The 16044-nt window shown below is 32.5% G+C and overlaps 1 protein-coding gene across 2 annotated transcripts; it reads left to right on the forward strand.

The window, feature by feature from the left end:
- The first annotated feature begins 8781 nt into the window (after window positions 1–8781).
- LOC115984780 lies at window positions 8782–14631 on the forward strand. Of its 2 annotated transcripts, XM_031107790.1 has the most exons (12): window positions 8782–8813; window positions 9258–10171; window positions 10384–10496; window positions 10588–10707; window positions 10882–10969; window positions 11645–11736; window positions 11814–11918; window positions 12658–12767; window positions 13417–13504; window positions 13600–13635; window positions 13813–13907; window positions 14190–14631. In XM_031107790.1, exons 2-11 carry the CDS (start codon window positions 9358–9360, stop codon window positions 13894–13896), a joined length of 1650 nt encoding a protein of 549 aa, XP_030963650.1. In that variant the 5' UTR covers window positions 8782–8813; window positions 9258–9357; the 3' UTR covers window positions 13897–13907; window positions 14190–14631. The 2 variants fall into 2 exon arrangements, 1 of the variants encoding a protein (XP_030963650.1); XR_004090554.1 differs by lacking the exons at window positions 13600–13635; window positions 13813–13907; window positions 14190–14631 and having other exon boundaries at window positions 11814–11922.
- Window positions 14632–16044: the final 1413 nt, after the last annotated feature.

A 16044-nucleotide genomic window follows, 5' to 3' on the forward strand; every position in this document is an offset into this window, starting at 1 on the left:
AGTAGCTGTGGAGACAAATTATTTAGCTTTGACTCTATCAATATAATCATAAATTTGTATTTAGTAATGTTAAAAATAGCAATATAACTTTTTACCATAACCAAACTAATGCTCGTAGTTCTTTCGTTTCGTTGTGTCTCGATGGATTTTTGAATTCTAAATTATGCCTGTATTGGAGTTGGTGTTGGCTCGAATTTTCCTATCTGTGAACTGTGATAAGATGATAGGCTGATTTAATTTAACTAAAAGTTAACCATTCATCGATTTGGCGGTTTTGACCTGCAACCACACCTGTCAGTTTGAAATTGAAACCAAATTGGGATCTTTCTAATGGTCTCAATAGTCTCCTAATCAAAAGACTTCTCTAAAAATATTCTCATCACACCCTGTCTTCAATTGATTCATTAATTGGGAAACTACTATAGTAAAATTCGTTTTCTGGATTTTTATGACATGGGTGAAATCCTAGCTTGTCCTCCAAGGATCCTCCCAAACCAAAATAGACTCCACTAAGTTTTTTTATATTATTTTATTCAATTTTAAGTAAAAATAACTATTGAAATGTTGAGTGTATTGTTAAATAAATTGGTAAAATAAAGAAGTAAGTGTAAAATATGTATTTTTTTAAAAATTCGAGTGTAAATGCTCTTAAAAACATCTAATTTTTCATTAATACTTCTTGGAAGCTTGAAGGTTGCCATGGTATAATTTGGAATCATTTGAGCAACGGATTTAATGAGCGTAGCCCCCTCCAGCCAAGAGACTTTTTACTCTCCCAGCTAGTTGTTTTAGCTTCCACTTTTTCCATAACATACTCAAAATCCTTTGACTTATCATTTTCAAAGGTCTTTTGTTCAGATTTTATTGGAGGACTAAAGTTCGATCTAAAAATTTAAAAATAAAAAATATTCAAAAATATTTTTCTTTTCCTGTATTTTTTTTTTTTTTTTGTTTTTCCTGTAATTAGGGACGAAGTTATAGCAAGACTTGTTTTTCTTTTCTTGTATTTTAAAAAAAGAAATGCTAACGAGTGCCCTTAGGATACTAATTAAGAATCCAATTAAAGAAAGTTTTTATGGGAAAAGAAAAAAACCAATTAATATTTTGACAGCTTTTCTCATTTCCCATAAAAGTGATATTAAAACTTTTTTAAAATGGATTGTTAACGAGTAACCATGACCCTTTTAAAAAATTGTTTTATATTATATATAAGTATTAAAAACTTTAAATATTTATTATCTACAAAAATAGAAGTTGACCCCTCCAAATAAATTCATTTTTTGTAAATGTTTAATATCAAATTAGAGTCATTAGACACCTTTTGTATGCTCATTGTAGTTTAAAAAAATGATAAGTTCCCTTAAAAAATTATCTTACGAATATACATATGTGAAAGTTGTTAATTTTATATACAATATATTTATAAATTATGACTTATTCTATTATCAAAATATTAATGTTTATATATGTGTATGTGCATTTAGGCATGTGTGTGGTGATTTATCTTGACCTGTTATTACCATATTAGTACCAAAATCCCCCCCCCCCCCCCCCCAAAAAAACAGAAAGTCAGAAACTCTAGCTCCACCCCTGCCTGTAATTATTATCTCAGATGTTTGTTATTGGTAACTTTAGTTTTATTTTAGAAAAATAATTAAAATGCTGACAATGTTTTATATATATATATATATATATATTTATTTATTTATTTAGAGTCTATTAACAATTTTATATCATTCGCATTATGATTTCAAATTATACATTGACTCCCCGTTCCAAACTTAAAAAACAAGGAAATAAGAAAAAAAGCAAATCAATTACGTACCATGAACGAATGATTTAATATTCAGAAAGATTAGAGAGAGCAATTCTTGCTGATGGTGGGGTGTCATTGTTTTTATCTAAAGCCCCCATTCCCGGTGTTTCATTTTTCATTTGTTTGTTTGGTTAGAGACCCGCTCTATGGGACCAACATCACGTGAGGAGCGGGCCTAGGAGAGTTAAAAAAAAGTATGAATAATAAAATTGTTGCCATTAAAAAAAAAAAAAAAACTAAAATTCAAAATTAAATTAATCACATGAAACTCCATACTAACATATGTATAAAAAATTGATACAAAATTATTTTTTTGCAATACATTTTTATGTTAATTAACATAAATCTGGGTTTATAGATTGATTGATTATGCATTAAATCTGGGTCTATAAATCTATATCCTAATATTAACTTATGATTGATTATGCATTAAATTTTGTAATTATTTTTCATTCAATGTTCGTAATTAAAGAGCCCATTAAAATTAATGTTTCGAAAATTATCTTTCACATAACCTACAAATTGAAATAAATATTTTATTTATTATTTCACTATATATAAAATATTATTCAAACTAAGAAACTAATCATTGTTGCCAATTTTAAAAAGAATAGGAAAATAAAAAAGATACACGCGCAAGCAAACAAAAGTTCAAACTTCAAAACTACTCAACCTTAACTACCTAACGTTATTTTTTTTTTAATATAATATGTCTAATATTTTTTTAATATGTTGTCATGTAAAAAGAAAAAGAAAATCCCACCAAACGAATCCTTTAGGTGGCTAAAATGGTCGATCTGTCCTTGATCGTGAGTCCCATTAAACTTTGTGAATTTTGAATAAGACTTTCATCATAAGGCATAAACAAAGAATGGCTCAGTCCCTGCAAGTAAGTGCATTCTTTGAAGTTTGAATCCCTTTCCTCCACCATTATTTACTTGCCACACAAAAAAAAAAAAGAAAAAGAAAAAAAGAAAAAAGCTTGTTAAATTTATCTCAACCATTTATTGAACTTAAAGAAACGAATGATTGATAATAAGGTCCATAAGTATAGCTGGATAGCCCAATAAGAGAAACTTCGATAAAGTCTAACAATCATGTAAGCTTTACGTAACCGCCTACACATTACTCAAGACTTGATTAAGGCCTGCAGAGTTGGACCAAATAAATTCATATTCAAGCTGCATGCCGGAACATCAAAAGTAATGATTATTATTATTATTGATGGTGTATTATAAAATGGACCCAACTCCCATGATGGTCGTCCAGGGTGGACGTCTAGGGCAAGAGTAGAAAAATGGACTGTAGAGAATGCTCGTCCCTGACAAGGTTGTCCATCCAAAAAAATGTTTGGATGACCTCCATATATTCCGAGCATGTTTTTCTATACAAGTCTTGGACGACCTACACATTCCTATCTCAGAACACAAGTAAAAATTGAGGTTCATTAACACGGATCGTTTCCAATGACGGTTACAGAAAAATATATAACTTCCATGGCAGTTGTGGAAGTTAACTCTGAATCTTCCGACCTCCTCAATGATAGGGGAAGCTATTAAACCGGTAACCGCTTCAAGTGTATACTATAGGTCCGTTTGAATAGAACTTATTTTGCTGAAACTGAAAATTGAAAATTGAAAAACACTGTAACAAAATAATTTTTAAATGTGTGAATAGTACTGTGGGACTCATTTTTAATGAAAAAGTTGCTGAAAAATGAGATTTGTGGATCTCGTGAACAGTGCACAGGATCCACTGATGTGCTGAAAAGTCAAATATTACGGCTACTATTCATAAACAAAACATGAACAATAGTTGTAATGGTGTTATTTGCTCCTGAAATGCGTGCCAAAAAAAAAAAGAGTAAAACATGCAAAAGCGCAAACGGGACACAGAAACGTGTATCCAAATGGATACTATATAAGCACTCATCTACACCAAAATAAGGTAAGTCTTTTTCAAACAGTTCCAAAGAGATTGAAATTCCAAAATTTGAGAGAAATACTGACTTTACCATCGGAGGTTCTTGGCTGGTCCTCCCTGGTCACCTTTGATTGCTTCTTTTCCTTTTTAGGCCTTTTTGATCATTGAAGCTCGGAGCATCCAGTCCACTGATTTCTTATGATCATCAATTATTATTATTATCTTTTTTAACAAAGTTTCTTTACAAACTAGTTTGGAGAAAAATTCTTCAAACTCTTCATATATCTTTAAATTGAGTGCGAATTTTGAAAATCTAACCATTAGATTGCATGTTCTTATCATATACTTAATGCTTGCAAAATTTCAAGAAAATCAATTGTTATGTCATCAAACAAATGTAAAAATTTTAAGTTTGTGTGATCTAAACTTGTATATAAAAAAATAAGTTTATTGATCGAATAGTAAATAAAATCTAATTTGAACGAAATTTGATATGCATGTTAAGAACATAAGGAACCTGAAATTCAACGATTAGATTTTTAAAATTCACAATATATATATATATATATATATATATATTTATATTTATATAAGAAGTTTGAAAAGTTTCTCTCCAGACTAGAGGAATAAATGAGTGCTAGATCTTTTTCTTTTTTTAACTTATTGAATTATTTGGTGGCAATCCTCACTTAGAATTTATTTATTTATTTATTTTTATTTTTTTTCGGTCTTGTCTTGAGCTATTGGATCATATTTTAGATTTTCTATGAGTTTTTGTACATCCCTGTTTTTTTTTTTTTTTTTTTGCTACATGTTTTATTTGAGTCTTTTATAGTTCTTGAATTAGTTAATTATTACCAAGTGTTCTCATTCTTAATTATTTGAATCTTCTGATGTTTCTCTTGAAGACATTTAAGATTCTAATTTTCGAACCCCAATTATCAAATTAGCCCCTCCCCCCAAATAAGATCCAACAGCGTAAGACAAGATCGAAGAAAAATTTGATTGAGGATTGCCACCAAATAACCCAATTGAAATACAGTAAGTTAAAAAAAGAAAAAGAAAAAGAACTAGCACCCATTCATTCCTCTAGTAATCTAGTTTAGAGTATAGATCTCCATGGGCCTTATCTAGTTCTTCTCGCAAGTTACAAGTTTCAACTTTCAACCATTTGATTGGGGTTACAAAGATGGCCCAAATTTAAGCAGAAGAGCTTGACCCTGTATGTGGGCCTCAGTCTTCTCTAATTGGACCCACCCATGACGAAGCAAGGTCCATGGTAAATCTTGGACCTTGCCAACAATTTCAGCCCAAGTTCATATCCTAAACAGCTAAACTGACTTCTCTGAAATTAGAGCTGAGAGTTGATACAGCAAAGTAGGGCAAACACAGTGCGTACACAAATGGTGGGTGGCAAATGAAAAAACTCTTTTTGTCTTTCAGAAAGGTACATATGATTTTTATGTTTTGCACTACAGTGTTTGTTATGTCGTTGAGAATATCATTTATCAAAATGTTTCTTTTCACTGTTGAGTTATGCTTAGGGGGACTCTTCAAACTGCATGCAACGTGTTTGTCATATTGCAAAGTAACTGTGACATAATCTAATCTCACTGTATATGCATTAGTTTTGGCTTCTTATTCTCAATATTTATGGTGGCTTGGTTGTTGGGAAAGTTTTAGGATATTACAAAAACAATAAGCATTGTTGTAATTTTGGTATTTGAAGTGTGCTAGCTAGGCCAAATAGTTGCATTGTTCTTAAGTTGAGCTGAGGTTCTTTTCTCCCTCAGGTCTCAAAATGGTGAAGTGTATAACGTTCTTACTTTCAGTTTCAATCTTTTCTATTTTTTTGGTAGCAACCAAATGGTGATTTAATAACCTTGTTTGAATTTAAATGCAAATGCCTTTCTTGTTGTCCATTAAATTAATGTCTACATGGGTATCAGTCAATCATTTAATAACCTTGTATGAACTTGGTTCTCTCTTTTGCCACCAAATAACCCATTTGAAATACAGTAAGTTAAAAAAAGAAAAAGAAAAAGAACTAGCACCCATTCATTCCTCTAGTAATCTAGTTTAAAGTATAGATTTTCATGGGCCTTATCTAGTTCTTCTCGCAAGTTACAAGTTTCAACTTTCAACCATTTGATTGGGGTTACAAAGATGGCCCAAATTTAAGCAGAAGAGCTCGACCCCGTACGTGGGCCTCAGTCTTCTCTAATTGGACCCACCCATGACGAAGCAAGGTCCATGTTACATCTTGGACCTTGCCAGCCCATATAACCAATTTCAGCCCAAGTTCATATCCCAAACAGCTAAACTGACTTCACTGAAAACAGAGTTGAGAGTTGAAAGAGCAGAGTAGGGCAAACACAGTGCGTACACAAATGGTAGGTGGCAAATGAAAAAACTCTTTTTGTCTTTTTGAAAGGTACATATGATTTTTATGTTTTGCACTACAGTGTTTGTTATGTTGTTGAGAATATCATTTATCAAAATGTTTGTTTTCACTGTTGAGTATGCTAGGAGGACTCTTCAAACTGCATGCAACATGTTTGTTATATTGCGAAGTAACTGTGACCAGGGGCGGCCCTTGACATTTTAGGGCCTAAGGCGAGAACTAAAAATATATATGTATGTGTATGTGTATTTATGTATGTGTATGTGTATGAGTGTGTATGTTTATGTGTGTGTATGTGTATGTGTATGTTTATGTGTATGTGCATGTGTATTTATGTTTATGTATGTGTGTATGTGTATGAGTGTGTATATGTATGTGTATACTTATGTGTGTGTATGTGTATGTTTATGTTTATATGTGTGTGTGTATGTGTATGTTTATGTTCATTTATATTTATGTATGTGTGTATGTTTATGTATGTTTATATTTATAAACACAAATACACATACATATAAACATACATGAACACAAACACAAACAAACATACATAAACAAACAAACATGTGTTTATGCGTGCTTATATTTATGTATGTTTATGTGTATGTGTATGTGTTTATGCATGCTTATGTATGTGTATGAGTATGTGTATGTGTATGTGTGCTTATGTATGTGTATGTATATGCATATGTGTATGCGTATGTGTATGTCTCTTTGTCTTTTTCAGATTCAGGTGCAATACCCCAACGCAATTATAATTAATGGCTGAGATTAAAAGTTGAAAAAACAACTTTCAATCTCAACCATTAAATAAAATATATTAAAGGAGAGTTAAAAAGTTAAAAAAAGAGTAAAAAAATGTAAAAAAATACCTACGACAGTGCACCTGATCTCAATCCGTCTTTCTTCTCTCATCATTTTTTTTTCTTCTTTTTACGCGATGCTTTGTTCTTCTTCATTTTATTTCTTTTTATACGTCACCTAGGCTGACAGGAGAGGAGCGAGCGAAAGTCACGTCAAAAAAGGAAATCGAAGATTGTGCTGCCGAGCCAAAGACTATGAAAATCTCTTCCTCTCAACTCAGACGATGCTCTTAGGTGAAATTGTGGCTCACGAGGTTTCACTAAATTATGGTGTGTGATATTTGGTTATTTATTTATTTATTTATTTGAGATTATGAAGCAAATAGTTTTTATATTTTGCTTACCCTTTCTATTTTCTGAAAACACTTTTCTAGGAAATACCATTTTTTTTGCTTTGCTTTGCTTTCAGTCTATTATTCTTGCTTGTGGTATGTGTTTGATTAATTTGAATCTAAAATTAGTTCAACAAGATGATTCTTCTTCTAAAATATAATAACAAAACCAATATATGTTTTTTTAATGGTGGGTTCACTTTCAGTGTTTTCATTTTGTGATTTTGGTTGTTTTGTGGGTTTTGTGCTTTGATTTCGGTGGGTGTGATTTGATTTATGATTTGGTGGGTTTCTGGGTTTTTGTTGCGATTTGATTTTGGCTGGGTTTTGGCTGTGGTGGTGGTCGTGATTTGATTTTAGCTGGGTTTCGGTAGTGGTGCGTGGTTGGAGGTGATGAGCTTGAAAAGCTCCGGCCATGGAGGTTTAGAAGGAGAGCTTGGTGGTCAGCCATGGAGCACGGTGTGACGTGGGTTAAGGCAGAGAGAGGATGAGAGGGAAACAGAGGCGGCTCTAAACATTTTTGGACCTAAGGCGAGAATTAAAAATGAGGCATTTTTTATACTTATATATTAATTAAATTAATGTTTATTTAATATTTTTATATTATATATTTCATCATTATTTTCATTTTCTTCTAAATTATTTTGAAGTTCATTATCAAGATTTGTTGTATTGCAAAATTGAACATCATTTTCTTCTAAATTATTTTGGTGAATTTTTTGCTCATTTGTGATATTTTCATCTAAATTTTGTGTTATATTTTGTTTATTACTAATAAAAAATTTATCAATTTATCATTTTTGAGACTCAATTAATTTTTCTTATTTATTTATTTTTTTTTTAAGTTTTTCATATCTAGATACATATTTTCTAGTAGACATTTCTAGTCAAACAATATATTTATAAAGACTAAAATAAAAAATAACTTTTAAGTGTAGAGCAAATGGTAAATAAAACTTAATTTATATAAAAAGTATTGTTGTAGTTTCACTGAACAATAATAAGTTTTTAGCAATCTCAACCTGTATAAATGAAAAAAAAAATTAAGTACAAGCATAACAAAAATTTAAGCACAGTCATAACATTGACACAAGACTTATTAATAAGACCCACCCAAAAAAAAAAAAAAACACAAAACAAATCCTATCTAAAACCAAAAAAAAAAAAAAAAAAAAACTTGAAGGCCCAAAGTTAACGCCCAGTCCAGGGAGGGTCCAGGCAGCCATAATGATAAATTGATAAGTGATAAACAAAGTTACAAAAGCAGCCAGGGAGGGCCCAAATAAACAAAGTTATCTTAAGTTCTTAACAGAAAAAAATGGCCCAAATATTTATAATTTTATACCTGATTCCTGAACCTCAGAACCTGATACGGTGAGGTGAGCAGTTGAGACTTGAGAGAGGCGGAGAGCAGAGAATCAGAGAGAGGCTGAGATTGGAGACTAGAGAGAGGCGGAGAGCAGAGACTAGAGAGAAAGGTAAAATTTTTAGGGTTTTGAGGGGATTTATTTGTTTTGATTTGTGGTTAATCTAATCTTACTGTATATGCATTAGTTTTGGCTTCTTATTCTCAATATTTATGGTGGCTTGGTTGTTGGGAAAGTTTTAGGATATTACAAAAACAATAAGCATTGTTGCAATTTTGGTATTTGAAGTGTGCTAGCTAGGCTAAATAGTTGCATTGTTCTTAAGTTGAGCTGAGTTTCTTTCCTCCCTCAGGTCTCATTATGGTGAAGTGTGTAAGGTTCATACTTTCAGTTTCATACTTTCAGTTTCATTCTTTTCTTTTCTTTTCTTTTTTGGTAGCAACCAAATGGTGTTTTAATAACCTTGTTTGAATTTAAATGCAAATGGGTTTCTTGTTGTCCATTAGATTAATGTCTAAATGAGATTCAGTCAATCATTTTAGTTTCCAATTTCAGGTATAGAGTCTCTAAAGTTTACGCGAGGAGGTATCTTCCTTGTTGCCGGGGTTCCGAGGGTGTTATAATATTTGTTGAATTGGGATATTGAGACAATATAATGTCTGGGGAGGCAGGCTTAAGGTTTAAGCTCAATAAGAAGCTCAAAATTGCAAGTGGAAGATCTAGGAATTCCAAGGATGGAAGTAGAAAGTTTGAAAGGACACTAAATAATGATAGGAATGGAAACTTTAAACGTATGAATTCTGATAGGAAAAAGAAGAGAATTTATGCTGAGCAAGATATGGTTGGGGAGGTAGATTATTCTTACAATGAAAGGGCACCCAGTAAAAAGTTTGAAAGGACACTAAATAATGATAGGAATGGGAACTTTAAACGAATGAATTCTGATAGGAAAAAGAAGAGAATTTATGCTGAGCAAGATATATTTGGGGAGGTAGATTATTCTGACAATGAAAGGGCACCCAGTAGAAAGGCTTCGTCTAAGAAAGAGCAGAAACAGGTGAAAGGTGACAATATATCTTCGCGCTCGATATGGGTTTCTAAAAGATTAGAGGATGCTACTTCTGAAACCAAACGTTCTTCTCGTAAAGTTAAGGACACAGTGAAAAGTGCACAGACATCAAATAGAACCAAGACTAAGGATGTTGATAACATTAATGTTGGCAGGGCTGATTCATTGAAGAAACCTACCAAAAGTAAATATGACTCAAGTAAGCGTGTGGATATTAGTAAGGAAAAATTCCCAGATGTATCTCCTTCAAAATCTGCTAAGAAAAATTTTCAGGAAAAGAGAAGGTTAGATGAGGGTACAGAGGTAATAGGTGATATGCCAAAGAAGAAGAAGCGGGTAATTCGGATAGATCCACATGATATCTCAAATAAGCGGCTAGATGATGGCCTTGTTATTTATGGTCAGTATTTATCATCTTATTCTGTTGGTAATGTAAATGCTGCTTGTATCTTCATAATTATTTTGTTTACAGTTGTCTTAGTAGTCCTGGGACTAACCAACTTTTAGTCATTCAATTTGCAATTGGTCTCTTCTTTTTCTTTCCTCGTTTTATTTTTAAATGAAGTGGATAGTTAATATTTTTCTTACAACTCTTTGGTAATTTCTTGGCAGAAAGTGCCAAAGAGAAGAAAAAAGATTTGGAGGAGAATACTAAAATGTCGAAGAATGCGCAGTTCCGAACAATACAACCCAGTCCCTCAATCCTTTCCTTTGTGGAAGAAAATGTAATTTGTATGAGTGAGGCCTTGTGATGTTTGAGCCATTTTCTTAAATTTGAATTTCCAGCAATTTGATTATTCATAATTTTATTCACAGTTGTTGGGCCGAAGACGCTTGATTGAACTGCGGAGGGCAGGCTATAACACTGAGCTTTCTGCCCCATTAGATAATATTCCCTTTTCTACCAGCTCAGAAAGAGAGCGAATTGAAGAAAATGTATGTTTATCTATTGCTTGTTGAGATAGTGTGTTAAATATTCCCATAATGATATATGCTTCAATCCATATTAATCTAGTAATCAGTGCAGTAATGGCGTAGAATCTGTTTACTGTGAACTGTTTTTTTCTCTACTGATCTATAATCAACTTTACTGCTAACTATTTTGCTCAGATGTTTAGGAATAAGTTGACATTTTTTGCCGCTGCAAAGGTTTCATCATCATTTCCTCCTCCTGAGCTTCCAGAGATTGCATTTGCAGGTAAATTCCATGTTGTCACCCTTCTTCTACGCTTATTTTATTTCAATTAAGACCTTGTGTTTCCCTTATTGCTATGCACTGAATAGTTATTCTACTTTCAGTTGATGAATGATTTCATAGTCTGTTATATGTTCAGTTTTCCATTATTCCAAGGTGAATGCATGTAAGAATTTCACTGGTAGAGTTGTAGTCAATTATTTCAATTTAAGTCATAGATTGGCTAGGATTTCTTGAAATTGTTATGGCATATTATGCCCTCAGCAACTGAGGTCAAATGTTTTGGAATGATGATGTTAATAGTATATATGAAGACAAACTTCATTCTTTTGGACAATAGGAAGGATTTATTTTGTCTACTTACTAGTTAATCTAAATGATTAGTGTTTTTCCTTTTTTTTGGAAGATACCTTCCATTTGGCCTGTAGTACACAGGTCCCAAACTCCTGAGAGTGTGAATTGTTTATCATGTACTTTCTGAATTGAGTGTCTGATATTTTTTCCTTTGGTTGCTTTTTTGATAGATTTTTACACTTAAGAATGTTTACTCATGTGTGTATATATATAATTTTTTTTTTCTTTTTCCTTTTTATGATAAGTAAAAAAAAAAAAAAGTTTATTGCCCTGACTAGGGAATGAGGAAATGAGACATTAATTACATTTTATTGCTCTGACTAGGAAGGTCAAATGTTGGGAAGTCATCACTACTTAATTCACTTACCAGACAATGGGGTGTAGTTCGAACATCTGACAAGCCTGGCCTTACTCAGGTGTGGTCATTTTCCTAGATCTTGTGATTTTAGTATCTATAGGACTTTGTTTGATATTGTCAATGGTTCTTCTGCAGACTATTAATTTCTTCAACCTGGGATCAAAACTCTGCTTGGTTGATTTGCCTGGATATGGCTTTGCTTATGCAAAAGAAGAAGTCAAGGATGCTTGGGAGGAGCTTGTAAGTATGCAAACAGAAACTCACATTTTCTCATATAGCTGCTTTCTATTCTAGACAGGACTTATACAGCTAAGACCAAGACATTGGTATACCTCAAGACTTTGTTGCTACATGATACCATATTCTATTTGCATGATTTGTGTTTAATCAGTTTGGTTTCTCATTAAGAATAATGTGTAGCTGACACTCAAAAACATCACCTATTGCTGGCTGCTGATCCACTGTTTTGGTGGGTAAGATCTGCACGAAGATTATTTTGGTCAATTTTTGGGCCAGCTATTAAATAATTATATTAATATTTTGAAGCAATTTTGGGAAGCTTATAGGGTCAGAGTTCCATTCATCGATGCAGTAGTTGCTAACAATGCAGGCTACTGATAATAGGATAACCTTTTTGGGCTTTCAAAATCTGAAATTAAGGTAGATGTCAGCGTGGGAAGTAGAAAATAAAGTTGGTGGTCTGAATTGCTGATGAAGTATCTCATTGTTCTCGCCTCTAAAATTTTGTTAGTATGCATTCAAGTACACGGAAAAGTCTTTAAAAAAATAAAGAAAAATAAATGGTACCCGGGCAATAATGGGTGTATAAGTAAGTGTACTTAAATATTATTTATCCAAAAAAAAAAAAGAAGTAAGTTTACTTAAATATTACTTTTGCCTTTTTCATGTGTAGAATTGAGTCGATTTAGAATGTCTTATTGTTATATGTACCAATTAATTGTAACCTTTCAATCTGTAGGTAAAGGAATATGTTTCCACAAGAGTTGGTCTCAAACGGGTATGCCTACTTGTTGATACAAAATGGGGTTTGAAGCCAAGGGATCATGAACTTATCAATTTAATGGAAAGGTACATCCATTTCCTTGTAACATTGGTATTTTGATTTTTTTTTTTTTTTTTTTAAATTGTATATATTTATTTTCTGGGATGTATAGTTCTATGCTTTTTATGTTGTAGATAAGTGGATGTATAGTTCTATGCAGTAGTTGTTGCATAAATAATGGTGACCTGTATTGTAATAAAACCATTCCCATCTGTTAGCATGACATTTGAAGGCACATACATAGATAGCACCTGATTTTTTTTCCTTTTATTCTAAGTTTCCTTCTCATATTGGTTGTGCCAGTCTGTTCAGTACATATATGCATTGGACACCATTTTTGGTACCTGTGGTGCATATCATATGTTATATCTGCACTATCAACTTACTAGGGGCCGGCCATCTTGAAATTGACAAAGAAGTGGATTATAACAAAGGTTATTAAAGGTTACATTCTTAGGGAGTTTGGCAGACATTTTGGAATGACATTTCTAGCCTATCACCTCAAGTTGATGTTATGGATTGGTGACTAATGCTATGATCTGGCCTAAAGCCACTTGAGGTGGTATGGTATTACCATATTGCTCTTTTGCATCTTCATTCTTGCATATGTATGTACTGGCCTGGTAGAAGTGGTATGTACTTAAGTTTTAAGGTCTTAATTATCTTTCTTCCCAGATCCCAAACTAAATACCAGATTGTATTAACCAAGACAGATGTGGTTTTCCCGATTGATGTGGCACGTCGTGCAATGCAAATTGAAGAGGTGAACATCACATAAATACGGTGAAATTTTTATTACAATTTACCTATGTCTCCTGTCTGACTAACAGTTTTCTGAATACTATTTGCTTCTTGCAGAGTCTCAAGGCGAATAAGTCCGTAGTTCAACCTTTGGTATGACGGAACAAATTCATTTGATTGATTGATTGTTTTAATTATATATATATATATATATATATATATACATACACTCACACACCACACATACGCATGCACACGCACATTACATGTATGTATGTATTAACGTTGATTGAAGCACCCTAAGTACTTTGGATTTGGTTTTAATTTTAGATGATGGTAAGCTCAAAATCTGGAGCGGGAATTGGATGTTTAAGAACAGTGCTTTCTAAGATTGCGCGGTTTGCCAAGCTGTAATGTTTCATGAGGTAGCATTTTCCTTCTCAAGTTGTGTTTTGTGAAACCAAATTATATGTGGAATATAGTAGTACAGTGCCCCTTTTAACATTTTCACAATTCACATATTTGTAGTCATCTTATGAAATTAGAGATTTGAGTCTCATGAAATCAACTGGCAATCCAATTTCACAGCCCCAAACCTTCACACAAACTAATCTCAATGTGCTAGGCATGACTCAGACCAAATGCATGGTTATTATTTTTATTGTTTTTATTAAAATTTATAAGTGATGAATATTCCTTCTCTGCAGGCTGTGCCCTACTGCCGAGGTAAACTTTGCAGGCATCCAATTATTTCCTTGTGAAGCTGAACACCTCTAATTCACTAAAACAATTACGGGGCGGGTTTGGCTGTTCATGTGCTGCTTGCTGATAAGACGAATGGATGTCTTAACTTCATTTGTGTGGAGTAGCCTGCCCATTCCACCTTGCAGGATGATAATGGTGGAGTTGGAAGGTGTTAAAACAAAATCGTTTTTGTAGATTGTAGGACTGGTGAAATATATCATGATCTTGAAGGTGTTCTGCCATATTTATTTCAGAAGAAATCTTTGTGATCTATGAATCAAGACCTTTAACTATAAGGGCAATAATTTTCATGGTCTGTCAGGAACTTTTCTAAGTTTTAAAAGAAACAAAACTAATGGCAAGAAGGTGTAGGTGTCATCTTCCTTGCAGATGGGGTTACTTTAAGCCAGTTTAATTGGAGTAATTCCAATTGAGACTGTGTGAGTTTGGATAGCCGCAAGAGTGGCGTTTTGCACGTCTGCCTTTTTTTGGTTGGGTCCCATGCACTGTTCACGAGATTTGCAAGTACGGAATTTAACAAATTCTTCTTTAAAACTGGGTTTTACGACACTATTTACACATTTAAAAATTATTTTGTTACAGTATTTTTAGCAATAAATTTTTAGTTTTTAGCAATAAGCGATATTCAGACAGATCTTACGTTTTTATTGGAAATTGAGCTTTGGAAATGAATTGGTGGATTTGGTGGATTAAACGCATTAATTAGGCTGGAATGTTTGTGTATTATGAATAGGACAATATGTTGCAATGAAAAGGACTAGGTGATAACTGATAAGTAGCAGTTGACCTTTTTTTTAAAACTTTGATTTGGGGCATGCATTGCTAGGATTTATTATTTTGTGTAATAGTAACATGCAATATCCCTAGTGGGTTTCACATCTGTGAGATCTATCTCCCTTTTGAGAGAGATTGTATACAACAATTACATAAAATATTTCCTCCATTATAAAGGATTTTAGGATGGCTAATGGTAGAATGGAGTAAGCTGGTGTGTTAATGATATCGTGGAGAGTAATGTTATAGACATAAAATTTCACAAATTTTTTTAAATAAGTTGATTTGGTAAGTTTTTATTAGTTCTCATATAAATCAATCACTAATGTAACTTTTTTTTTTTAATCTACTAGTAACAAATTGCCATATTAGTCATTTAAAATTATTTTTATGAACTTTCTCTAGCGTGGACACTATTGGAAACGAATAATGGAGGATTACAAAAATTGAAGTTCCAGAGAATATTGCTTGTATTTGGTAACGTGTTTGATTATTAAATATATGGTTGATAGGATTAGGTTTTGAGATTTAATTTTTAATAGCCTCAAAGTCCAATGGATAGATGTCCAGTCCCTGTAAGTCTGTAACACAGAAGTGGCAGCATATTCTCGGAATGCAACTCGTCCAAAAATAATAATACAGCTGAAAAATATGAAGTGCGTTAGGAACGGGATCCAACTCATCGTCAAGGTTGACTTTTGCATTTGCAAAGCTGTGGTGGAATTATCATTCTACTCCATCTTCATCAAAATAAATAAATAATTTTTTCTCCATACAATTCAGATTATATATTCTTAAATACTTTTGCCCGCTTTAATATCAATATGACAAATGTGGCGGTTTTGAATCCGTTGAATTTGGCAAAGCTTTTTACTAACAAACAAAAAATTTATATTCAAATCCTACCTCTTAAAAAAATTAATTAACAAATTTATATAGTAAAAAGTAGGTGAAAATATCATTTTAGCTTATACATTTTGATGTCATTATCAATTTGATCCCTTCATTTTAGTAGAGTTTTTA

This window comes from Quercus lobata, chromosome 1 (assembly GCF_001633185.2).
Source record: "Quercus lobata isolate SW786 chromosome 1, ValleyOak3.0 Primary Assembly, whole genome shotgun sequence".
Taxonomy (NCBI): Eukaryota; Viridiplantae; Streptophyta; class Magnoliopsida; order Fagales; family Fagaceae; genus Quercus; species Quercus lobata.

Coding starts and splice junctions, on each gene's coding strand:
- LOC115984780 (XM_031107790.1), top strand. CDS start 9,358: ATGTCTGGGGAGGCAGGCTTAAGGTTTAAGCTCAATAAGAAGCTCAAA. Junction 10,497..10,587: donor TTTCCTTTGTGGAAGAAAAT/GTAATTTGTATG, acceptor TTTTATTCACAG/TTGTTGGGCCGAAGACGCTT. Junction 13,636..13,812: donor AGTCCGTAGTTCAACCTTTG/GTATGACGGAAC, acceptor TTTTAATTTTAG/ATGATGGTAAGCTCAAAATC.